This window comes from Equus asinus, chromosome 8, assembly GCF_041296235.1.
Source record: "Equus asinus isolate D_3611 breed Donkey chromosome 8, EquAss-T2T_v2, whole genome shotgun sequence".
In the NCBI taxonomy this organism is placed as follows: domain Eukaryota; kingdom Metazoa; phylum Chordata; class Mammalia; order Perissodactyla; family Equidae; genus Equus; species Equus asinus.
In genome coordinates this window covers 88,741,726-88,767,126 of record NC_091797.1, presented here as the reverse complement: position 1 = coordinate 88,767,126, position 25,401 = coordinate 88,741,726, and the positions used below count along the sequence as shown (strand labels likewise).

Genomic DNA, 25,401 nt, shown 5'->3' with positions numbered 1-25,401 from the left:
ATTTCTTGCAAAGTCTGTAAGTGATAAAGCATAGGGTAAGAAAATGTTGTCCCACCAGGCAGCCATCTTTGCTGAATATTTATTTAACTGTTCTAACCTTCGTCTAAGGAAAAACGACATGAAAACTCACCTCACATTGCAAGACAAATTGCTTCCCTCCTTTTATCCGCAACAAAATGCACTTTTTGTCTTTAATCTGAGTTTCTTCCACAGACAGAATCTGTTCCATTGTCAGTAAATTTTGCTAACCATAAAAAGAAAAAAAAAATGATTAATTACTTCACATTATTTCAGGATTTCTTAAGTTAAATGAATAAATAACACCCCAAATGATAAGCTTAGAAAAAAAAATTGGTATTTTTCTTTCTTTGACAATGTTCTAGAAGTGGGAGGAAATGGCTACAAAAGAACCTGAAGAAAAGTTCAAATTAACACATCTCAGAGAAAACCGCAAAGAAAGGAATGTCTCTCTAAGGCAGAAGAGCAAAGCTATTTCCCTCAACGCAGAATTGATTTTTGGATGGTTAGGAACCATATCGATGCTTTCCGTAAACTCGATCAACACAGCCGTGAGGGAACGGCGGAGCGCGACAGGACTTACTCGAGCAAAGGCATGGGGCTGAGTCTCAACCCCGCAGCTCAGTGAATGTCAGGGAACGCTAGCCTGAGAACATCACAATGATCTTCTCAATACCGGTGACAGCCTTAAAAGATGTCACACCAGGGCTATCGCACTATTGCCTAAGGGGATGCTAGAGTGTCGGGGGAACCTTACCATTTTATGTTTGTTTGGATAAATACGCCTGAAACCCTAAATGACAAACACCACCACCATCAACTCTCACATTTCCTTTTGTCTTATTTACACTTAGGAAGCCACCCATGCATATCATGTAGCTTCTCGAATGGAACGCTGAACGTTGACTCTTAAAGATAATTTATTGCATCCGATGTGAAACACAGGAAGACTTTTTTTTAGTTTTCAAACATCCTGAAAGTAAGACAATTTCCTTTCAACGTGCACAAGAGTGACTTACCAGCAGAGAGCACAATAAATGCAAAATATGATCAGGGCCACTCATTATCTGGAAATATTATATATTATAATATATATGGAAATATTATAGAATTATATAATAAGATCTATACAAATTATAACTCAGATCCTGGTAAGTATTATATAATATAAATTATAAAATAGTAAAATATAAATATGTAAACAAAATAATATATATAATATATAAATATATACAAAGAAAATATCTATTTTATATAATATTATATATTTTATATTATATACCACCTACCATCACCTGAGTTGTAATTCAGGACCCCCAAAGAGTCTTATTAATCGTAACTCAGATCCTAGATACAATAACTTTTAGAAAATGACTTCTGGGGCCAGCCCGGTGGCGCAGCAGTTAAGTTCACATGTTCCACTTCTCAGCGGCCCAGGGTTCACTGGTTCGGATCCCGGTTGCGGACACGGCACCGCTTGGCAAGCCATGCTGTGATAGGTGTCCCACATATAAAGCACGGATGTTAGCTCAGGGCCAATCTTCCTCAGCAAAAAAAAAAAGAGGAGGACTGGTGGTAGATGTTAGCTCAGGGCTAATCTTCCTCAATAAAAAAAAAGAAAATGACTTCTGTGGCACTAGTGACAGAAGATCTTGCTTCTCTGCAAAGAATGTGGTGACATGTAATGGCAATCACTCCTAATTAAATGGCGTCCTCACCAAGAGGGATTTAGAAAACACATTCCCAACTCAAAGATAAAGATACAGGACTCGGGCTTACAGCCGTCCACACGTCTGACCGCTGGGGCACTGAGGGGCAGCCTCCCACACATCCGGGACATCACCCTCCCTGTTAACCGCTGGGCCCGCTGTCCCGCTTCCCACTGGCCGTTCCCTCCCCAAGAGCAGAAACACGCCTTCTGCCTGGGGGGGTGCCTTCCCCGGTGACAGGCCCTGCGCTCCTCACACAGCAGGTGCTCAATAAATGCTGCTTGACTTGCCAAGAGAGACAGCGTGGACGAGAACTTTCTTGTTAGCTTGTTCACAAACACTGGCTCCTAAAGGACCTGAGCTGCATCTCCCCGTCTAATGTATGAAATCCCTTACGACACGAGCTGGACCCTCAAAGGCTGCTAAGCAAATTAAATGTGCGTTTTTTTAAACAGCATCTGGCCAAAGATAAATATTCAAAAATTGTAGTTGTTATCATTTCTATTTCTCCCATTTCACAGATGAGGAAACTGAGGCTCAGTCCACGTCATGTGCTCCGAGTCCCAGAGACACCGAGCTGTGGAGTTAAGCGCCTCTGTCTGACTCCGACGTCCCGGAGTTGCTTTCTTTTAGGATCTACCCAACTGCCCTCCAGCCTCCTGACCTCAGCGAACGGCACGGTCTATTTTCAGATATTACGAAATCCTTCCTTTGACTCAGAAGTTTAAAAATTAAAGTCTGCACATTAAAATCTGATGCACACGAGTTAAAATAGAGCGAGCATCGGAGGACGCTTTCTGCAGCCAGTCAGCCATCTGAAGTCCCCAGGTGACGGTCGGCAGAAGGAGACGGCGCACGTGGCCAGCCCGCCCCCGAGACTTACTCGGGACTCCCCCTCGCCTCTCCATTCCAGTCGGTTTGGAAAGAGGTAAAAATATCGCCGCTGCCACTGAGTCAGAAACGGGTTCCCCAGCTTCAGCATGTACCCGTGCATGATGCAGTCTCTTCCCAGAGCGTAATCTGAGGAGCAGAAAATAACCAGAAGTCACACAGGCGCTGGGACAGGATGTCCCCGTTACTCTCAGAGAAAAGGAACTACACGCTTTTTGGAAAAATCAAGTTTGCATAAATCTAACACATTACAGAAACCACGATTTCTGTTTTTAAATGCGTGTTTACTGGGACTCTGAACAACAGGCTTCTTCAACCCTCGACTGGTATAGGAAATGGCCATTGCTCAATATTCTGATAAATTCCTGATGTTCGCTTATGGTTCTGAGAGGGCGAAAGCTTGTTCCCAAGCTATATTTTTATCGGGTGTAACGAGAACTGGAGAAGAGAGAGTCGTTACATTCAAGCTATGCCCACAGCACTCCCACCTTCCTGTGGGACTGGGGATCTCCCTTCACTCTTATAAAAAAGAACAGAGTGGGGGTTTTCTCGTCCAGTAAGCCAAAGTAACACAAGGATCAGAAACTGTTCATTCCTAGATTTAAGATTATGTTTATCCTCCAAATATATGGTTACGTAGACAGACCAGGCTAATTCAGACTCATGTCGAGCCCTGATTACATTTTTATAGGGAAGTATTGTCTCTTAAAAAAAAAAAAAGAAAAGCTTAAGTTGAAGTGGCTGGCTTTGCCTTCATTAAAGGCCTTGGTGACCATGCTAACATCATTCATTCACTCCCTTACCCATTCATTCTACAACTATTACGTGGACACCTAGGTGCCGGCGTGTGCTGGGCATTCTGGATCCAGCAATGAGCAAAAGACAAACTCCTCACCCTCAGGGTCACATTCTAAGGAGGACATTCAGACTGTAAACAAACAGGCCATCCCCACGGTGCCTCCCATGAGCACGGGCAGGAGGGGAAGAACCCAGGGGCGAGGGGACGAGGCGGGGTGGAGGCGACGGGGGGAGCTCCACGGAGCTGCCATGTTAACAGCAGAAGCGTCTGCCTTTCTAAAGGGCATTTAAAGTGTCAGCCTTGGATGCTGACTTCTGAGATCTGAGCCCACGCTAGAATGTTCCGTGAGGAAAACTTCTGAGATCTGCAACCGAGACCCAGCTATGCCCAAATGACTCCCCAACAGAGGGAGACCGACTCATTCCCCCGCCAGCCATTCTAACGGCAGCTCTAACGAAAAGGAGCCACTTCAACAAGGTCATTAAGACGTGCGTTTTTTCTGGGTCCAATCTGTCAAGATTTTAGTGCCATCGTGGCTCGCCCGTGAGCAAATTACCATGGATATAAGTTCCTGTGTAAAATCTGCTGGGCAAACAGTCCAGAGCGCTCTCGATGGACCTGTTTTCTAAGGAAGAGCTTAGAAATAAGGGCCCTTTCTCTGCAGAAGGGAGGTGTGCGCGGTCAGAGGGCTGTGACGTCCCCTTGGTGTGCCCAGGTGACTCCGATGCCAGGAGTAAGGATAAAAGCTACTGGGAAACTGCTGATAAGATGATGACGCCGCAGCAAGACGCCCCACCGAGGCAATCTATTACACAGGGAAGTTCTCTCTGGTCATTCTTGTCCTATAGTCACCTCGCAAAGGTCTTTAATTAGAAGTAAAACGAAGTGATATCTTACTATCATCAACCACAATAAATTGAAGTATATAAAATTCATAAGGTCTTAGAAAAAATCAAGAGTGACGATTTGTGGTGCGTCAAGAATAAATGGTTTATTGAACACTGGATGTAATGAGTTCTGCTTTGAAAATCCTCACAGGGCACTCAAATATTGTAAATCAAAATACGGTTGTGCGATTCTTCAATGCTGTTGATAACATAAATGTATTTATAGACACTTCCATCTCTGGACAAGTGCCCTGTGATGCTAAGTTCCTGACCAGGACCAACTACAGACTGTGCGGGGCCCAGTGGAAAAGGAAAATGCAGGCCCCCTGTTTAAAAATCATTAAGAATGTCACGGTGGTGACAGCAGAGCCTTAAACCAAGAATCTGAAGGCTCCAAGATAAGAGGACACACCACAAAACACTGCTGCCTGTCTTGACATATTTTTATTTATGTCAACCGAAGACTCTGATATATTAAACTGAACTTTTCCAGCCAGAAAAAACTAAAACAGGTTATGGCATTTCCCCCTACTGGAAAGTACTTTATGACCCAAACGCCTTTTCGGCTTTACGAGAACTTTCGAAAATGCACGGCATTGGAAATACTTCGAGACACACTCGCTCTTTTACCTTCTTCGTGGCCGAGCTGCTTATTTTTAGCTCTCTTCCTGGCCTCGAGTTTATCCGTGTCGGTGTTTACTGCTTCGTAAACGGTTTCGGCAATTTCCTGCTGCCAGCGCTCAGAGATCACCAAGGGGAAATTCTTGTAGAGCTCTTGGTCGCAGTCAAGAAGCTTATTTTAAGAAATCGAGAGGTTTATGGTTTAACATACTTACGAAGGCAACAGATTCAAAAGCACCGTAACTGCATGTAGGAAGATAACTAGACGACAGCATATAATCATTCAGAGACAATGGATATTCGTTGTCACAAATCTCTATAGGGACAATCAGGCAACCGGGATCCACGAGTGGTTAGAACTGATGAGCACTTCACTTCTGTTCCTGGATCTGCCAGATTCCGCCCACTTTTCTAGGCTCTCTTCATTACATTTTTGCCAGGGAAAACTAACATATAGAGGGTTTTATTTAAAGTATTAAAAGATTCTAATGACATAAAATTTTATTTATGGCAAGGCTATTTTATTTATAAAAGTAAGAAAGTAGACTCCTAAGGTTTCAGACCCAATGACAAGGGAGAAGCCAGGAGGGCTTTCTAACCACCTCAATTAATCTGAGAAGTGAGAAAACCAAAAGATAAGCTAGGAATTTACCATCCATTCCATGAACCTCCCACTGAATTCCAGTCTAACAGCCTGATCATACGTACAAGTGGGTCTAAAGCTTAAGATACACGGAGAGTTCAGGCCGCGTGGCCTTTAAGAGCTGCTGTAATAAAAACTACACTTAAGGACAACATTTCCCTTCCAAACTATTACTCAAAATTCTTCACACTTCCCCCTAGGTGAGGCTGAACTCTGACAATGAGCAAGGAAAATGGTTTTATGCATCTGAGCCACAGTTTGGTGCCGGAAAGGCGAGCAATCCCACTGATGGAAAATAACACGTTTGCCTTTCGAAAGCCCAAATCTCTCTAGAAACATGATTTGCTCACTCTCTTGCCTCGGTACAGGATGGACAGTAGAAAGGTGCGTGATCTAGAGGGAAAAGAGCGAGCGAGCTTGAAGCACTAGGCCGCAGGCCTTCAGCCAATGAGTCGACACCGGAAGCACGTGGGCCCAGCTCCCGATCCAGGCGGCCCCTCCGGCTCATACCGACCCGTTATCATAACGTGCTGATCGAAGATTGCTTGATTCCTACAGCCTCCCCCTTCCTGCTTCCTTCAGACGCCCAAACCAAGCCCAGAGCTCAAATGCTCGGCTGTTCAGAGTGTGAACACCAGAGGCGCGTGCACACCCGTCTGTGAGTGTGTGAGTGTGTGTGTGTGGTGTGGTGCTGGAGCATCAGGCCAGAAGAGCACCCTGATCAGGGACACTGGGCCAGCCCTGAAGAGTCACAGTAAAAACACCCTCCTTTCCAAAGCAGCTGTTCTGGAAGGGTCCACTCTGCCTCACGTACAAACTGCTCCACCTCCCACGGATTCAGGAAGGCCTCATCTTTACGACCCAGCCCATGTTGTTAAAAATGAATAAAATAAACAACAAAATTTATATTTACATGAGGTGAGCTTTTTCCTTAAAGAACAATGTACGATTTGGGCCCCCTTTTCAAAGATAAAGAATAGATGGCTTCTTAAAATGCAGCTCCCACTGGACGAGGCCACCTGGGGCCAGGACCCGGGCTCCTCGTCATGCTGCCGCCCTGCCACCCCCACTTCTGACTCGAAGCGTGCTGGTTCTCGGCTGTTGCTCAGGAAAAGCCCAAACCACATAACAGCAGCTCCTCGTGTGAGCGCTGACTGTATGTCGGGGGCTTCCCCAGGTCGTCTCATTTATGCCGAGAGAAATCGTGGCGATGGAACCGCTCACGTTCCAGGTGAGACTCCCGCGGTGGCAGGAAGTGACCTGAAGGGTCCCGGTTCGCTCAGCTGAGTGTGGACTTGAGCCCAGGCTGTGACTCTGAAGCCTAGACTATGAGTGACAAAACTTAAGAGGACCTCTTTGTGAGACTCTCTTTTACCATCAAAACATTTCACAGGCTCCCACGTGACGGCCGTTTTATTTTTAGTCCCTCTGATGGACAACAGTACATCTGGTGACAGGAGTCTATGTGACAGCAGTAATCCTGTTAAGTAACTTTGGAAATGGATTGTCCACACGCCCTGCTGCAGAGAGGCGCTAACACACCTGACACGGACTGGGCGTCCAGGACACAGACGCCGCCTAGCGGGGTACACGTCTGGGCACTGGTCACACTGCTGTCCCCGGGCGAGCCACTGCTCCAGACCACAGACGTGGCCGTGGCCCTCTTGACTTCCCTCCTGCCTGAGCCCCAACTCCTGGGAAGCTGGTCCTGCAAACACCCTGATGTCCTCTGGACCCAGCGCTTCTCCTGACACCGCCAATTCTAACAGCTTCCGCTGCCTCCCAGACCCCGGCTGCACTCCTCGTGCCCCACGAGCCAGCTGCTCCCTTCCCCACCATCTTCACACCTTCCTCCAGCCACCTCTGTCCCCATATCCTACGGATGCCGGCTCTGTGTGTCTCTGGTTACACCTCCCGCTAGGACCCTGCGTTTGACGTGTCCCTCTTTTCTCTGCGCCTCGCAGGTGTGTGTGTTAACGGGGCTGCAGCCTTCTGGAGGGGAGGATCTGAGAGGAAAAATGAGGGGGGCCACCAGAAGAAGGGCATAAGCGCAGGCAGCTGAGAGGAGACAGGGAGCATCGCGGAGGGAGTGGGGAGATGCGGGGGCAGCAGTGAAAGTGGGGGCAGATGAACGCTGACACGAGTGATACACTTCGACTTAGCCTCCAGAAGCGGAGGATTCCTCTCTGACTCACCATCTGTGATGATATCTTGTCTACTTGGAAATATAATGATATGAACAAAAGTTCCCAAAATGCAGAGGATTAGAGAAAAAAAAAAAAAAGTGATTATTTCACCTTTGACTGACATGCAAAACGATTCCTGCTGTCTGCTCTTTTCATCCCAACACGGAGAGATCTAAATCCTTAGAAGAATTACGATGCCTGGCTCTTTGGCACGAGGGGACGTACAATTGCCATCACACAGTTGTTTTTCTTGCTTCACACATATTCCAGTTTCATTTCAATCACACATATATCCAAATCAATACAACTCTGACCCTTTTGCAGTTTGTCCAACATAAAATGATTAGTCCACAGAAAGCTTTCACAGCTTCTAACTCATGTAGGTCCCTGACTTCCACGTTCTTCAAATACGCAGATATTCGTTTGTAAGTTACATGCCACAAACAGGCCAACACCAAGACAATCACTCAGTTTGGTTCCCAATAAAAAATCCCCCCACCCTCCCAGAAAACCACAAGCAAACATCACCCTCGTACCTTGACGCCTTTGGTATCCTCTTCGTCAAACGAACCGATGTCAAAGGCGTCGGCAGCATTGACTTCGCCCCGGGGAGGGATCAGGGGTGGAGGATACTGGAATACCCAAAGAGGTGTGGCTCAGGGATCAGATGACCTTACGGTCCCGTCCCAACCCACCACTCCACAAAGGGGACACCGCGCAGGGTATCCACACGCCGCACCGGGCAGCACGGCGTCCGAGCTCATACAAATCAATCACACGTTTCACAGACGAGCCTGCGCACTGAAACAGCCCCAAAGGGAGCCCTGGATTTTAACAAATTTAAGTAAAAAAAGAAAAAGATTCATGCTCAAAGTCTTAAATAATTATTAAATATAGTGAAGCCTCAAAGCTGCCCATCCTCCCGGTGCAACGTTAAGAAAGCACGTTCTCTCGGATGACGGGGCCACATTCGAGCTGCTGCAGCATTCATGTACAACAGGGCCCCAGACAGAGGGCTCCACACCCACAAAGGTCCTGGGGCCGATGCTGACGGACCAGAGCTGGACCTCTAACTCGAACCAGGCGGGACTAACAGAGCATCAATCCTCCACAGTTTGAGTTCATGCAAAAACAAGTCCAAAGCTGACAAACGATGTTTTTAAAAAACTAATTTTGGGGGTTTGCCTATATCCATGAGAATATCAAAATATCTTGAAATAAAGATGATATCCAATTACGCTAATTCTTAAATTATGTGGTGCTGGGCTGGAAAGTATATGTAAGTTTATGACAAACGTTTCTCACACATTTTTACATAGATCTACATAAAAATAGTCACATATTGAGATAAGACGTCGAGAAGAGCTGAAGCTAAAAATGTCTCAATTGTGCGGACATCTGAATTAGCTACAGAACACTGCACCATGTGTTAATTTATACAGAAGACATTTTCAAAATGTTTAACCTAGGGAAATGAAGAGAGAGTGGCGGCCTCAGAGGGAATTAGCCACCTGGCCACACTTGGACAGAAGAGCAAGAACACCGCGGACAGGGGAGGCGGGGGCGGGGACCCACGGGAGCAGAGCCGGGAGGCAGAGACGGACGGAGAGACGGTGGAGGCCGTGGGAGCCGGGGCGGGGTCCCGGGGGGCATACCTTCTGCAGGTAGACATGCTGCCAGTCAACGCCCTTGAAAAAGCTGTGCCCTTTCACCTCCTGTGCGCTGCAGAAGAGAGAGAGTTGTAACAGCGGTGAGCATGCAGTTGGAACTATAAGAAATGTTTGGCAAAAATTGTCTCTCATTAAGAACACAGAAGAAACAACTACTTCCAGTTCTTTAAGAAAGCAAGGAAAATATGTGTTTTTCAAGGCAACACAGGAAACACTGTGATGTTCAGAAATATTGTATGCTGAAGCTAGGAATATTATCCTAGATGATTATTTATTTGGGATGTTTATTGCAGTTTATGACGACGTAAGAGTTTTCATAGATAAGTGTCTATTTTACAGATATATAAACAGATATATGATATATATATTAAGAAACAAGTTTTCCTCATTATAAATCAAAGAAACAAGTTTTCCTGGGGACCATCGTTAAGGCTCAGCGGGTGCAGAACAGAAGCAGTGTATTTTGAAGACTGCCTGCATCAGGCAGTTCCCAGGCCCCACAGGGGTGCTCTGCCAACCCTGAGCCCCGGGGCGGGTTCTCGGCCCCCTTCCTCTGCCATCACTCCGTGGGTGACGGCACCCTGCCCGGGCCTTCAAGTGCCCTGTCCTAGCAGATGACCCCCGAATCTACACCCCAAGCAAGGCCCCCATGTCCGAGTGCCTTCTCGACCTTTCCACTTAGAAGAGGTGAAAAAGTCTACAGCGGAACTCCTGACTTTCCCTCCCACCCCCTGCAGCCTCAGGCCAACAGGCCAAGACCATCGCGACTCTTCTCTTCCCCCAGTCAGTCCCGGGCCCAAGCCCTCCCTAGAACCTCCAATCCTCACGCGATGCTCAGGAGGGGCGGCGGCATCTCTGATCACAGAGAGGATGCTAAAGGTCCTGCACTGCATCAATGCGTCCAGCCACCACCCAAGCCACCGCCACCACTCACGGGAGCCGCCCTACCTGCCTCCTGACCCAGCCTCCACTCGCCACCGCAGCACAGCCCACCCCTCGGCACAGCGCCCAGGGTCCTGTTCAATGATCTCACCACTGCCTGGCTCCGAACTCTCCAAAGGCCCCGGCACAGGGAACCTGCGAGCCCACCAGCCCGCTGACCCGCTCCTGACCTCTCTCTCCTCTTGCTTTCTTAAATCGTGGAAGCTTGATTCCACCTCGGAGCCCTACCCTCCCTGGCCCCTGCGCCTGGAATGTCTGCCCTCCTTCACAAGGCTGGTGGCTCAGGCCCCGCCCTGCCTCGTTGACTTCTTCCTGTGCTTTCACTGTCTGTGGTCCTCTCAATCATCTGACTGTGTCCACAATGTGACCCCCCACCCCCAATGGAAGCTCCCAGAAGGCAGGGACATGTCTAGCTGGGTACTGCCTCAGCCCAGCACTAAGAAGGGTCTGGCACTCAGGGGGTTCAGCAAATATTTATGGAATGAAGGAAGGAAATCCAAGTCAGATTGTGTCCCTCTGCATTTTCACCACCAACACTTGGGTGATTTTCTTATTCTGTTCCACACTGTGCCCGTCACTGTTCCTCACGTTAAATGTGGTAAGCTAACAAGAAGTCTGCCTGCACTCATACACATCCAAGCAACTAAAAATACCCCAGGGAGAAGACTTCTGGTTCAGGTCGGTGACCGAGCACAGGCACATGACTTCACTCCTTCCCAGCAACCACCAAAATGATCCAAGGGGAACGTGGAGGCACAAATCCACCGGGAAGAGAGTGACAGAGGACCATCAGCAGACAAGATGGGAGTGGATGGAGGAGCAGACACTGACGGCAAAAAGTGCCAGAGTTGTGCTCCTCTTCAGCAGCCCGGGTTCATGGGTTAAGATCCCAGGTGTGGACCTATGCCACTCACCAACCATGCTGTGGAGGTCTCCCACATACAAAAAAAATAAAGAAAGATTGGCACAGATGTTAGCTCAGGGTGAATCTTCCTCAGCAAAAAAAAAAAAAAAAAAAAAAAAGTGGCAGACTGCTGCCCTGGGGGCAGAGATGCTGAGCTCCAGGCTCATCACAGTGTGAGGCAGGGCGAGGGGCTGGGAGTCGGGGAGGCACAGGCTGAAGACAGAATGTTGACTGGAACTCTGTACATGGAACCCTTCACACATGCACACTTATGCTCATACCTCGTCCTTTCTTCCTCTGCATCCAACCGAAGACAACTGCAGCTGGTGTTTATTCTAATGAGTGGGGGGACCTATGAAAGGTTCCACATTTTTTGTTTGTTTTTTAGTGAGGAAGATTGGCCCTGGGCTAACATCTGTGCCAATCTTCCTCTATTTTGTATGTGGGATGCTGCCACAGCATGGTTTGATGAGTAGTGTAGGTCCGCATCTGGGATCTGAACATTCGAACCCCAGGCTGCTGAGGACAAGCGCACAAACTTAACCACTATGCCACCAGGCCACCCTGAAAGGTTCTACTTTTAAGAAATTAAACCTGCTAAAGATTTTAAAAAGCAATCAATAAAAGGGTTGGAAACTTAAGCTATCAGAAAGTCAAACAGAATCAAAGCAAAGACATAGGTAATATACAAGATCAGGAGCGTGGATGACCATTCTAGAAATCCCAGCTTCCATCTAACAGGAGTTCTAGGGGCGATCCAAGGGAACGGAGGCGAGGAGGTGTCAGATAAATCAAATGAAGAGCCGTCCCAGTGGGGGGACTCGAAGTCCCGACACGACTGAGAGCCACGTTCCACACCAGCCCTGACTCTTCACGGGGGCGCAGTAAAGCGGTGTCTGCAAAGTTCGGGGGCAAGTACTCTCGGTTTAGAACTGTAGATGCAGCCAAAAGGCCAGTCAAGCTTGAGGACAGCAGGAAGACACTTGAGACATGCAGGAGCACAAAAGTTTACCCCACACGCCCTCTCTCATCTTCTCACATGAGAACATGCTCCAGCTGAAGGGTCTGGGACACAGCATGCAGACCCAGAAACGCGGAAGGCACGGGCTTAAAGTCTACGGCAGATTCAAACCAGGAGGACCAACAAAGGCAAGGGCCTGGTAGGAGGGTGCTGATGAGCAGGAAGAGAAAGGAGGCCAGCACTCTCTGGAGCCCGTAGGCTGAGTCCCCACGAAAGGAAAGAGAAAACAGAGTCCACAGCTGTGAGATCATCTTTTGAAACATAAAATAGATATTAAAAAATTTTATATATATAAAATATATATAAATACACACACATATCATATATACGCCATATATATATAAAACAAAGTGCATGACCAGGCTCTGTAGAAACTGTGTAAGGAATGACACTTACGTTGCCATATAGTATAAATACTGCTTTTTCACTGGCAACTTTTGAAATCAGCCTTTTGTGCAAAGCGCAAAGATTGATTAGGATCCCAGACGAGGGAAGAAACAGCATCAATTTGACAATGTAAAAATAAAACTTAACAATGCCAGAAACTAAGCAGTGGGAGAGAAGACCACAACGCAAGACAGGATGCCCACCTCTCCTTCTATATATTAGGGACTCGAGAGACACTATTTATAGTGGGGGAACAAGGCCCACTGGGGAAGTACATTAATTTAAAGCGTCAAAGGGTAAGCGAAAAAGGAACCAAAAACAGTGCTTCAACTCTTTTGGGAGGTGGTGGAAAGGGACAGCTATATGGAGAGTAATAACTGAGCTAAATCTTTACCTATTATTGCAGGAATAAGTAATTTCTCAAATTAATAAATAAGGAAATATGCATATAAGCACATTCTTTAGCTATCTATATAATATACATATAATATATAGATATAATATGTATACACACATATGCTACTGTAAAAACACACGCATGCACAGACATCTATGACACACATACATGAGTTAAAAGTTGTTTCTTATGCAAACCAAGCGATGGCGGAGGGAGAAAGAGGGGAAAGATCTCTCTTAAGTCTTTTTCTAGCAGCTTTCCAGGTATTACCGTCTGGGTTTTTTTTTTTTTTTTTTGGCAGAGGGAGCAGCGGGTAGAAAGCACGTATAAGATGCAGTTAGTTTTGCATGAGAGAAAATATGCGAGTACCTGATCAGAATGTGAAACTGCCAAAATCACAAACATAATCATTACTAAAACTTAACCAAATGGACTATGCAATGTCGGAATTCATTCCCATCACCCACAAGACTGACTTCTCAAGTTAAGAAGTTAGCGACCCCTCCAACTTGTTAATTACAGAACACATAGGAAAATACACATCTATTTCCCATGTAATTTTTTCCCCTTGAATTGAGATGGAAGATTTTTAAGGACAAGGCAAGACTTTTTTTTTTTTTTTTTTTGAGGAAGATTAGCCCTGAGCTAACCACTGCCAGTCCTCCTCTTTTTTGCTGAGGAAGCCTGGCCCTGAGCTAACATCCGTGCCCATCCTCCTCTACTTTATATGTGGGACGCCTACCACAGCATGGCGTGCCAAGCAGTACCATGTCCACACCCGGGATCCGAACCGGCGAATCCTGGGCCGCCAAGAAGCAGAACATGCGAACTTAACCGCTGCGCCACTGGGCCAGCCCCAAGGCAAGACTTTTGATATATGGCAAGTAACTATTTGCTTTCCGGTAAAGACAGCGAAAGGCAGAAACAATGGCCTACCCGCCGCCGTGACAGCCGAGCCGCTTACTGACGTCTCGCTGGAGCAGGCCCTGCAGGAGGGACTTCAGCTCAGGGGAGAAAGTGTCTGGAAGTTCCACATTCTGGGGGAAAAAAGAGCAGGATTTCAAAAATGCATCACGGACACAGCCTCCTCACACTCAGTCAGATTTAGAGGATAGTGTTGAAGACGGCAGATTCATCACAAATATTTACTCTAAAGAAACGAAACAGTTACTAGTCCTTTTCAGAGTCGATCGACAGGCTGGGGCCAGGCCAGAAGAATCAGAGGGCTCCTCCTCTTCTGCACCTCAGAGGTTTTCCCTCTGATTTGATCTCTTTAGCTTTGTTCCAAGTTTTCTGCACCTTTCTCTTACTATCGGTTGGCAAATCTTGATTTTTACCTTGTCATCTATTTCCATTCATTTTTCTTTCAGAAATTCTTCTAGGGATTGTATTTTCACTGATTTATTTTAAGAAAGCAAATTTTTACACTCGTTGTAACGGAATGAAACACGAAAATTAAAATGCGAATAAAAATAGAGTTTTTAATCTCCTTACCACGGTCAGCGTCATTCGGTCTATCTCGTGCTTATCTTTGGTTTTATGTTGTCTGAAAGGGCTGTGACTGTAGAAATAGAGAACATGTTATTACAAGATGCTGTCACGTAACTTAGCGCCCATCAGCGGCTACTGTATAGGTAAAGCATTGTGTTCTGTCACTGTTCATTCAAAACTACAGAAACACAAGAGCCATGAACATTTATCATTTCCAGAGAAAAACTGACAATCAGATATGTTAGATCCTGAAAGAGGAAGACTTACATCTCATTTGGACCGTCCCACCTTTAACTTCAATGAAATCACGGCACTAAAATACGCTTTAGCCAACATATTCCAAAGCATATTTTAAAATATTAGAAAAAACCTAATTAGCCAACAGGTAGCCATGAAAATGAAAGTCATTTATATAATATCTGCCACATTAGTGTCTGAGATATTAACTGTCATATAATTTTCTTTTTTGGAAAGATGCCTAATAGTCCCTCAAACCACCCACCCCAGGAGGGACAAACCAAAAACAGGACCGAGATGCACACGCTTCCCCTCGAGAAACCAGTGATTTTAAGCAACACGTTCCTCTGACGATAACAGAGATACACTAACCTGGGTCCCTGGACACCCAGAGATCTGAGAGCTCTTACTCAAGCTCCGCTCACGGGGACCCCGGGCTTAAGAGTCGGAGAACCGGGCTCAAGTTGCAACTCGTCTGTGCACTGGCTGTGAGCCAGTCACAGAAACCTTCAAAACCAATTTCTTCATCTGTATAATGGGTATAAACGCCACGTCCCTTGCAGAAACAGGGAAGGGGACAACCAAAATGATGTATATGCTAAAAGCCAAGACAATGGCAGTATATAGTAGGTATCTAATGGAGTAATCATTTGTGAAGTTAATGAAGATGAATCTCACTTTATAAAATGAACGTCTGCTTGATAAACTATATAAAACAAATTATTCTCACTCTTTACCACGTTTTTAAAACTCTGGAGAAGCTGGCTTTTAAAGGAAATCTTACCATTCAAAGAGACTATTAAATACGCAAATTAGCAAATCTCATTGCCTTATTTATTTATTTGAAAATTAAAGAAAGGATATAGATGATTGTACTTTCTTACACTGAGATATGCCTGTAGAATGATTAACCCTATAGATTTGTTTATAAGGCATAGATAATCTGAGGCAAGATATTATGTAAAATATTTGAAAGTTAACTATAAAATGGATTAGAAAGTTGAACACATAAATCAGTGTGATTTGGAAAAAATAACTAAAATTCTACGTTTCTTTGCTCTCCCAGTGATCTGGCCACCTTACTGAATTAGCTAAGTCATGCACCGAAACATTTCTTGAAGAGATGGTTACATCTCAGAGCATTTCTTGTCTTAAATATTTTCATTTTCATTTTGTACAAAAGAGGGCACTCTAACGCCTTATTCTCTTTCTTATCATGCAGTGAAACACAAGGTAATTTCCATCCCTTGAAAGCATTAATTTTGGGGAAAAAAAATCTAAACAAGGTGAATTAGTCCCAAGCAAACATACAGTGATTTTCAAAACAGATTCTGATTGGAAATATTCTTTTCACCCTGATTGTTTCCAAAGAGAAAAATGCAAAAGGAACGCCTTTAAAAAGCAAATAGGATACGACCCCAAACAGTATCTTTTTGTTATTTATAAGATATAATTTTTTAAAAGGATCATACTTATATCGCTCTGTTACGCAAAATGCACAGGGATATTAACATGCTCATGGTTTGAGAGAAGAGGAGTAAAGGTTTATGAAATCCTACTAAAAGCTTAGTCTCTCTGTTTTCCACCCCACAAAGTTCCTTACTGTACAAAAGGGGATTATGTGAAGATCCTGCGTTTGGGCAGACCCTTCTGGATCTGGCTGTCGAGTGCAATGCCAGAGGCCCCCTCACCAGCTCCCGACCCTCGCGTGCTCGCCCGTGTCTGCCCCGGAACGGAGGGCTGTGTCCTGCCTCTCTGGAGAAGGGCGGCTGTGCCCTGCCAGAAACGCTCTGTGCTAAATTTAAAAAGCCCTTCATGAGACCAGAGGGAGGCCTGCAAGGGGCCTGGAGTCAAAGTTAGGGATGCCAAAAACATTTGCAGCACATGGGCCCTGTCCCTAAAAATCCCATTTTATAAATATAGCTATTCCGTGTCCGACTCAGTAAGCAATGATCGGAAATGCTTCGCAGCTCTGCAGTTCTGTGCCATAGTGTTGAGAAAGTTTGGTCTTTCAAGTTAAAAATCTTGATGCACGTCTGTTTCCAATGTATTCTTGATTATTCTTTGTGACTGAAACCAAAGGATCTGTTTCTATTTTGGAAAATGTTAAAGAAAAGCTCCGATAGTAATAATCTCCATTCTGAGCGAGGCACGTGGTGCCCACAGCCCCTGTGTGATACAGCTGCTCCCCCAAGCAGCCGCTTTAAATAGGAGACAGTCACAGGCCTGTCGACGGCTCCCAAGGCAGGCCAAGTTCTGCCCACAGCACATGCCACATTCCGGCTGCATCAGAGAATGCTATGGGAATAGAAGTGACATGTGCAGTGGTCAGATGTGGCTTTGGAAGGACAGATAGAGCTGCAAATTTTCCTCAGATGAGTTGGGAAATTCTTCAAGACATGATAAATGATGGGGGAAAACGCACACACACACCACATCAGAGATATCATATTCACGATGAAACAATGAGTTCAAAAACAATACATCTATAATGAAGTGATTAAAAACTCTTACATCCAAACTTAATTTTAGAATACCAAAAAGATTGCACGTTACATCAAATCTGTGTTTTGAACCTAAGCCAACAGCTGCCAAAATATTTATAAACATTCCTTTTTTCCCGATGGAACAAACTGGGTAACCTCAGGCAGAGCCCAACTCTCCCTAGGCCGACACGCAGGCTCTTCCTGCGTCTGACATCTTCAGGGACAGACAATCAATGGTGACAAGCTTAAGATCAAGGCTATAGTCACATCAATTCTTTTCCTCAACAGACATCTGAAATCCAGACTGAGGACCACGACAGCAATTCCACACATCTGCAACTGGGACACATCCTCCTACGCAGATGCTCTTAAATATCTGACAACATCATTTGAAGGGGAAGGAGGGAGCCGCACCCACACACGTGGCCTCTGAACGGCTTGGTCCATCACAGCGAGACCAGGGATGCAACACGCACTCAAGCCTGGACCACTTCCCCAGACCCAGGCTCCTTGCCCTCTGGCCCGAGCTGTTCTTCTGGAGCGTCGAGACAAAACCACGGGTGCGGAGAAGTGTTTCCAGAGAAGCAGTGGGACGCATTGGTCAGTGCAAGAAGTATTCGCTCACAGAAAATAGAAGCGTAGGGACCCTTGGTGACCCGGTTCGACCCCCCTGCACCGATGTGGGAAGGAGGCAAAGAAACTCGCTCTAGAGCAGAGTTTCTCATCCTTGGCGCTGTTGACCTTCTGGGCTGGGTAATTCCTTCTGGGGGCAGCGGGGGCTGTCCTGCGCACAGTAGGTTGTGGAGAAGCATCCCTGGCCTCTCACTGCTGGATGCCAGCAGGAGCCCTTCCCCCAGCTGTGACAACCAAAAACGTCTCCAGGCATTGCCAAGCGTCCCTGGGGGGAGCACTGGGTAGCGGCTGACAGCGTCTGGTTCACCCACAAGGACTGACACTGTGGCTGCCCTGTGAGAGTGCCAGGATGCCCAGGGGACAAGCTGCTCCCCGAGCCTGCAGACAGGAGGCCCCGCAGACCGAAGCTTTGCCCCCTCACCCGCCTGCTCTACCTGTTTCCGTTTCTTAAGCCCCTGGTGCCCGAGAAAACAGCTGCTCAGGCTGTCCTCTGTGCGGCCTATGAAAACTACAGGACGCTTCTCTACAAATCTTCAAGGTTTTCCCACATGCAACCTGGTAAGGAAGCAGACAGGTGACACGATCCACTCGCCTACCACTGAGAGGAGAAGGCTCCTGGGCACAGCCCCATCGCCTGCAGACCCAACACGGGGTTTTGTTTCTAAAGGGCCCTCAACAAACATCAGTTTAATACGAACCACTGACATTTTACAACTGCTGATTTTGGTAATGATATCACCACCCTCCCAATTACCTTGAATCTAAACCAGCACCGTCTTTGACTCCGATCCTTCCACATGCAAGCATCCATTGGAAAAAAAAAGAAAAAACTCAAAATCACTGTAGTGCTGTGGACTCTAACGATAATACTAAGTCCCAGTACCGCAGTGCTAGTCCGGGTGCTCACGCCTCCTGTCTTTGTCCCTCCTTGCGCCGTGCTGCTGCCAGAATCCTCTTACTGGAAAACAACCCCACCGGGTCCCCCCTTTGCCCGAAAGCCTTCAGCCCTGGGGCCTCAAGAACAAAGCCCCACCTCCCAGCATGGAGTGCTAGGTGCTCCCCAGTCTTGACCGCATCTTCTCGCCTTCCTTTCTGAGCACACCCTCCCCTCCTGACAAACAGCTGACCCGCCACTCACAGGTCACTGATGGGGAAAGCCAGCCTGTTCTGTATTGTCCCCTCCATGTAGAAAACAGGCTTAGCCTGGCCCCAAGTCTTCATATTGCCATCCTATCTGTCTCTCAAATCTCTTCATGTTCCATCTCCACCGGGAAGTCGGTCCTCCTCTCCCAAGTTAGAGCTGGTTGCCCATTTCCGTGGTCCCCAGGACCGTGCCACCCCATGAGTCAGCACAGACCGCCTGGCTCACAGTCCTCAGTGTGTGTCTACTCTCCTGCAAGGTCCTTAAGAGCCGTATGTGGCTTCCTTCCTCCCTCCCTCTCTCCTTCTCTCCTTCCCTTCCTTCTTTCCCCCATAGCATATCACAGGGACTCCAGACATGCTTACCAGATTTAATTTAAATCACTAAGTCAAACGCTGTTTCCTCGCTCCTTGGCTTTACTGCTATATCCTTTCCTGTGCATGACTTCCGAACCAGTAACAGAAAGAACGGCACAAGACCATTCACCTTCATGGCAAAGATTCACCCAATCCTCTCTATTACACACTGGAAGGGTTCTTTCTATTTCAGGGTCAATAGACAGTCACCAGACAGTGACAGGGAGCTTGCCATCCGTGAGGCAGGACACTCCTTCACTGGGCAACTCAAATGCTTGAATGGACATTCTTGTGTCAAATGGAAAACTTCTCCTTCCTTAAAATGCCTTCCGTCTGCAGCTATACAGCGTGAATGTAAGATAACATGGGCCTTCCAATAGCTGGTGCTGATCGTTACGGCTCCCCTAAGTTCTGTGCTTTCCACAGGAGCCACGTTCTAGCCTACCGCCATCTCACCTCCTCGATCCCACCCCAGCCTCCTCGCCATCCTCCAGCCGCCTTCCCGTCGGCCAAGCTCCTCTCCACAAGAGCCACACGGAACCTAATACTTAAGCAGAGCCTCATCCAAGACTTCACAAAGGACTTCAGATCTTCCAAGTCAATACTCCAGACTTGATTTATGGCCAAATAAGACCAAATCCACTTTATCAGCCACAAATCACACTGCTGGCATATGGCTAATGGTTAAACAAATTTTCAGATGTTTTAAAAATAGCCTCACATCAGCTCACCCCCAATCCATACGCAGGGACATTACTATAAACAGACAGGATTTGCAGGGTTCCCTGTTGCATCTTACTGTTGGTTTCTGACTCTTGAGTTAACGCACTCCACAGGTGAGCTTTTGCACAGGGTTTTTATCATCTCGAAATTCTCTAGTGGGATTCTGGATGTCCCATCCTATCTCGAGCGGAGACCCCACAAAGACCTGCGGCGTCTCTCCACGTGCTCGCTGTGCAAGCAGCGACCCCACCGGCTGGAAGGGCGTCTCGGGTGGGACGTGGTTTTCTCTGGTTTGTCTCGCAGAAACGTTCTAATTAGGTGAGCTAGTCTTACGACATGAATTAAGGCCAGCCAGGCTCCACAAACACAATGATTCAATTAGGGACCAACAGGACCTGACTTTCTAAGCAATAATCCAATTTTCGTTCCCACATGAATACGGTAAGCAGAGAACCACTGGACTGTCGGGGTCCTGAGGAGGCAGCAAGGGTGCTTCGAACCCCGTTTTGGGGGAGGACATGGAATCCAGCATCTTCTCAGATGTGCAGAAGGTAAGAGGATGCAGGGGTGCTCTGTGAGGCTTTCCAACAGACACGCCAAAAGTTAACAAACTCCCAGGTCTGTGCCCACATGAGAAATATGAGAGGGGGAATCTTGACTCAGAATTTTTTTTTTTTTTGAGGAAGATTAGCCCTGAGTAACATCTGCTGCCAATCCTCCTCGTTTTGCTGAGGAAGACTGGCCCTGAGCTCACATCCAGGCACATCTTCCTCTACTTTATATGTGGAACGCCTACCACAGCATGGCTTGCCAAGCGGCGCCATGTCCACACCCAGGATCCGAACCGGGGAACCCCGGGCGACCAAAATGGAACATGCACATTTAACCACTGCGCCACTGGGCCGGCCTCTAGAAATTTTAATATCAAGTGTTTTTTGTATCTTTGTGAATGAAGAATAATCAAAAATATATTTTAAAAACTTAAGACCTCCTTTAAAATTGGCTAAAAATTCATTGAACCATTAACATAACTGTTAAGTGCTCCATATGAGAACATATTTTGAGAACGCTTTCATTTCATAGTCTTTTCACTCTATTCCCTCATCTTTGGTAGTTCAGAACAGAGGGTCAAAAAGAACACAAATTAATTAAAAACACAAAATTACACAATTTCATCTTTGCATTTTAAAAAACACAAATCAATTTTGGCATGTTTACAAACAAACGCGCGCTTCTACAATGGGTTCATTTTGAGTCTTCATCCTTTTGGGTAACCCTCAAAATGCTTTAGGCTCACAAGACAGACGTGAGTCATCGATCTCTAGGGAAAAAAATTATCCTACCTTCTTTAATTATCCACATTTTAAAATAACATTTATTCCCCAAAATAAAGCTTATCAGTAGAAACACTTCAACGCAGTCTTATTTTAGGTCTAAATGGGTCGTAACTTCTGAGTGGTACGGAACAAAAATACCAACCATAAGCTTTTCTATAAGCTTACGGGAAAGAGCAACAGTCATTGTCTAGATTAGCATGTCGCTTAAAGATCGCTGTGTGATCTAAAATAATATTAGGGCCTAAGAAGGTCTAAACATTCTTGATTTTGTTCCAAGCACACGCCACGGCGACAGTAGCAAAAGGACGTGGTTCACTCACCCTCTCAGAAGTTTGAACAGCATGCAACCCAGGGAGAACCAGTCGGCACTGCTGTCATACGCCGTCCCCTTCTGGAGCACCTCGGGAGCCATGTACCCATGGGTGCCACTAGGGGGAAGAAAGTGGACAGGCGGTTACTGGAGGAAACGTTAACGGCTCATCAAGAGGTCGGGGCGTTCTTCATTCAATGGCAGCGACTGTGCACAAGGGAGCGGGGACGATGGGGCTGCCACCAGAACGACTCACCCAACGCCCAACGGGAAAACCACCTTTCTGTCTTAATTAGTATAGGAATTAATAGAAATAAATTGCCACACCAAATAAACATGAAACTCGCGAGGTCCGCAGGCTCGGAGGTGAAATATGAATCACATCAGTCCTTCTCCACCACGGCCACGAGGAGCCAAAGGTCTCCTGGGCGGTCGGGAGCTCCCACGGGAGATCTGTGGGGTTGGGGACAGTGAGCAGGCGACCACGCCACCGTGTGATGGACCTTGAAGGGATGGGGACGTGCACTCCGGGGTGGCACCCCCCCGCCCGCGCTGAGGACCAAGGAAGTAGCCCCTGGCCTACCCGGTCAGTGACAGTCCCCAAAGGAGTGAGGAAGAAGGGGGGGCACAAGCCAACAGGTACAAGATGGAGAAATCGTGTCAGGTTTTAAAATCTGCCGACAGGTTCAAGGACTCAGCTGAGCAAACACGAAGACAATTTTCAGGGAGCGGAGACAAATCACCAGGGAGGACACCATTTTAGAGATACTCCACGCTGTCTGCAACCTGTCAGTCCCTTCCCGTTCCGACTGCCACCCCTCCTTAAGGATCTGGGCAGGCACCGTTCCATCTCGAAGAGCGAGAGGCGGCCCGCGGGGAAGTGACAAGACGCAGCCTGAAAGGGCCCCACACAGGCCCCCCCGGCCGCCCTGCATGCTCCCATGCTTCACTGAGAAAACGGGTGGCAACACCTCCACCCCACAGGGCGGCCGCGGGGATTACACAGACGCGTTGGGTTTAGCAAAGTGTGGGCATCTAAAAACCCAACCCGTGCCAGGGATTTCAATCTCTATTCTTATTGCATTACAATCATTTTTAATTTCCTTATAGGAACAATGAGGATCTGCTCAGCAAAGCGATCCTCCATCATTAAAGATCCTGGATCAGCTCTGGGCCCGGCACCGTCTGCCTTAGAGTCCTACTCTGAACAAACAGTGAAGACAGGCGCTGGTCCAGGACTCAGAAAAGCTCCACCATCCAGAACCTAGAGCAGGAGGTCACGGAGCCATGCTGAGAGCACGGGCGACGTCCCTGAGGGCCAGGCAGCCAAACCACTTTCTGGGAAGGTTTAATTTCAGCGTTGCCGCGGAAAACCTCTGCGGTGACCTTTGAATCTGAGATTGTGGGGATCAAAACCCAATTGTGGAACGGTAAGATACGGACAAGGATAGTGACAACGGGTTAATGCAGATCAGACCTGTAAGCTGACACAGGACGCATGAGAGCAGAACACCGTGCGCCTGCCACTGTGGGGTTCTGCTTCTGCTCACACGGCAGCCACGAGCATGTCCTGACGTTTCCCCTGGAGATCTGCACCACGATTAATACGGAAACAGCACCTGAACGTCTGCAGACACGCGACGTGAGACGCGGCTCTGTGCTCTCCGATAAAGTAAGCAGGGACTCAAACTACATACAATGATCCGTTCAAGTCAATGCTTTTATTTTGAATTTTGTGGCTACTCCACAGTTAACTTTTAGTTTATGATAATTTGCTTCCATCAGTAAACGGACTCAAGTCAGGAACCTCACCCACACGCTGCTCTGTAGATGGGGCCGCACCGGGCGAGTGCCCGGATCACACCTACAGCTTTGAAAAGACCTGTGGAACCGGGTGAAATTCCGGCCAAAAATCTTTGGTACTAAGCAGATCACTTCAAAGCCTCGGGGAGTTTGCCCACATAGTGTAAGGAGCACGAGCTCTGGAGTCAGACAGAACTGGATTTTAATTCTAGCCCCACTACGTGCCAGGTAAGTGACCTTGTTCAAGTTACTTAATTTCTCTGAACCTCAGTTTCCATGCCACAAAAAGTAGATAATGATACCTATGACCTATGGGCTTTCTGTGACAATAATAAGATATTCAAAGCAGCTGGCCATGCGTGCCTGGGCGAGCAGTGGTCAGCTAATGACAGGACAAGGGCTGTGGCTGCTGGCACCGCTAGCCCACACACTGGGCCCCCCCTCCCCCCCGGCCCTGACAGGTTCCTGGGCTGCTGGCTCAGGAGGGCAGCGATCCTCTGTCTTGGTCACCACTGCACAGTCACAGCGCCAGCCCCTGGCACACAGCCAACGTTAAATAAACACCTGCCGTGCAAATTAGCTGACAACACTCACGACTGTCACGTCAAGGAAACATCATGATCATCTCGTCTTTATGGGGAGAAGAACGAGGCTGGCACAGTGGGAGGGAGGGTTCAAACCCAGAGCTGCGGACTCGAAAGCCTCTGTTCTCAGCCACAGCATGCCTCCTTTCCTTAAAAAATGGGCATTTCATAGTGCGTTCATCCTTTTTAAGTAGTGGCCCCGCTCTCGTCATTTGAACATGGAAACCAACCTTCCCAACCTCATCCCCTCACAGATGCTGGTCAAACCCGGCGCACCCCGCCCACCTCTCAGAGCCGACAAGGGAATCACAGAGAGAGGTGGGAGTGGCTCTGTAAGAAAACAAACAACCCCACACCCGAAAGTTAATTCCTTTACAAGACTAAGTCTTATGAGCTCTTGGATTCGTATTCAGTTGTGACTACACTAAATGGAAGAAATTAGCATACGAAATAGCTGTGGCATTAAAAATTCAAATGACTCTCTTAAAAAATGTCTAACGAACTCCCTAGGAGAAGCTTATACAAGCAGAGGTTCTGGCCTAATAACTGTAAAGTGCTGGCAAAATGCTAATGCTTTTATCACCATATCCCAGATTCTGTAGAAAGAAACGTGTTTACAGAGACGGCGCGATTCACTGTTAACATCTGATCAGGGCTCTAAAAGGCGGCTCTGCTTTAAGCAGCCCCTCGAAAAGGATTGAAATTCAGAACCGCTTGACTTCTGAGAAGCATCTGCCGCTTTTCTGCACGGCTGCGGGAAATGAGGCTCCTGGGAGATTTTTTAAGAGCATTCAACACGGAGAGGAACGTTAGCTCTCTGTTAAGCGTAATTTTAAAAGGTTCAGTGCTAAGAATGATAAATTTAAAAAGCAAAAATAAAGCAAAGGTCATCTGTTTTTCCGCAAGCTGCCCACCTGTCCACACTTTCCAACCAGATAAACTGATACCAAAGAAAGAGAAACGAAAGCCAGGACGCATCCTGTGCTGTTTCTGGAGAGGGCTGGGACAGCCACCTTAGAGTCCTGCAGTCACTGTAACAACCCCGGCTTCAGGGAAGTCCTCGGGCCAGTGACAACGCGCGCTGATCAAGCTGGGCCATGGCCGGAGGTAGTTTAGGCTGAGGACAGGTCAGCTGCTGGCCGAGGGCTGCGGCGTCAGGAAGTTTCTTCCACACGGTCATTTAGAGGCCTGATGTAATACTCAAATCTAACAACATGACCTGCAA

General features: G+C 47.1%; 1 protein-coding gene across 5 annotated transcripts in view; it reads right to left on the bottom strand.

Annotated features, from left to right (window-relative positions):
• Positions 1 to 25,401, bottom strand: part of GRK3 (G protein-coupled receptor kinase 3) — a 131,601-nt gene that overhangs the window by 7,238 nt on the left and 98,962 nt on the right. For all 5 annotated transcript variants that reach the window (XM_070516290.1, XM_044775667.2, XM_044775670.2 and 2 more), the window contains 8 exons: positions 21,800 to 21,907; positions 14,570 to 14,636; positions 14,012 to 14,112; positions 9,410 to 9,476; positions 8,291 to 8,386; positions 4,935 to 5,097; positions 2,611 to 2,747; positions 131 to 244 (listed from right to left, as the gene is read on the bottom strand). In XM_070516290.1, coding sequence (XP_070372391.1) covers positions 131 to 244; positions 2,611 to 2,747; positions 4,935 to 5,097; positions 8,291 to 8,386; positions 9,410 to 9,476; positions 14,012 to 14,112; positions 14,570 to 14,636; positions 21,800 to 21,907 — 853 coding nt within the window. The remainder of the gene's footprint in view (positions 1 to 130; positions 245 to 2,610; positions 2,748 to 4,934; positions 5,098 to 8,290; positions 8,387 to 9,409; positions 9,477 to 14,011; positions 14,113 to 14,569; positions 14,637 to 21,799; positions 21,908 to 25,401) is intronic.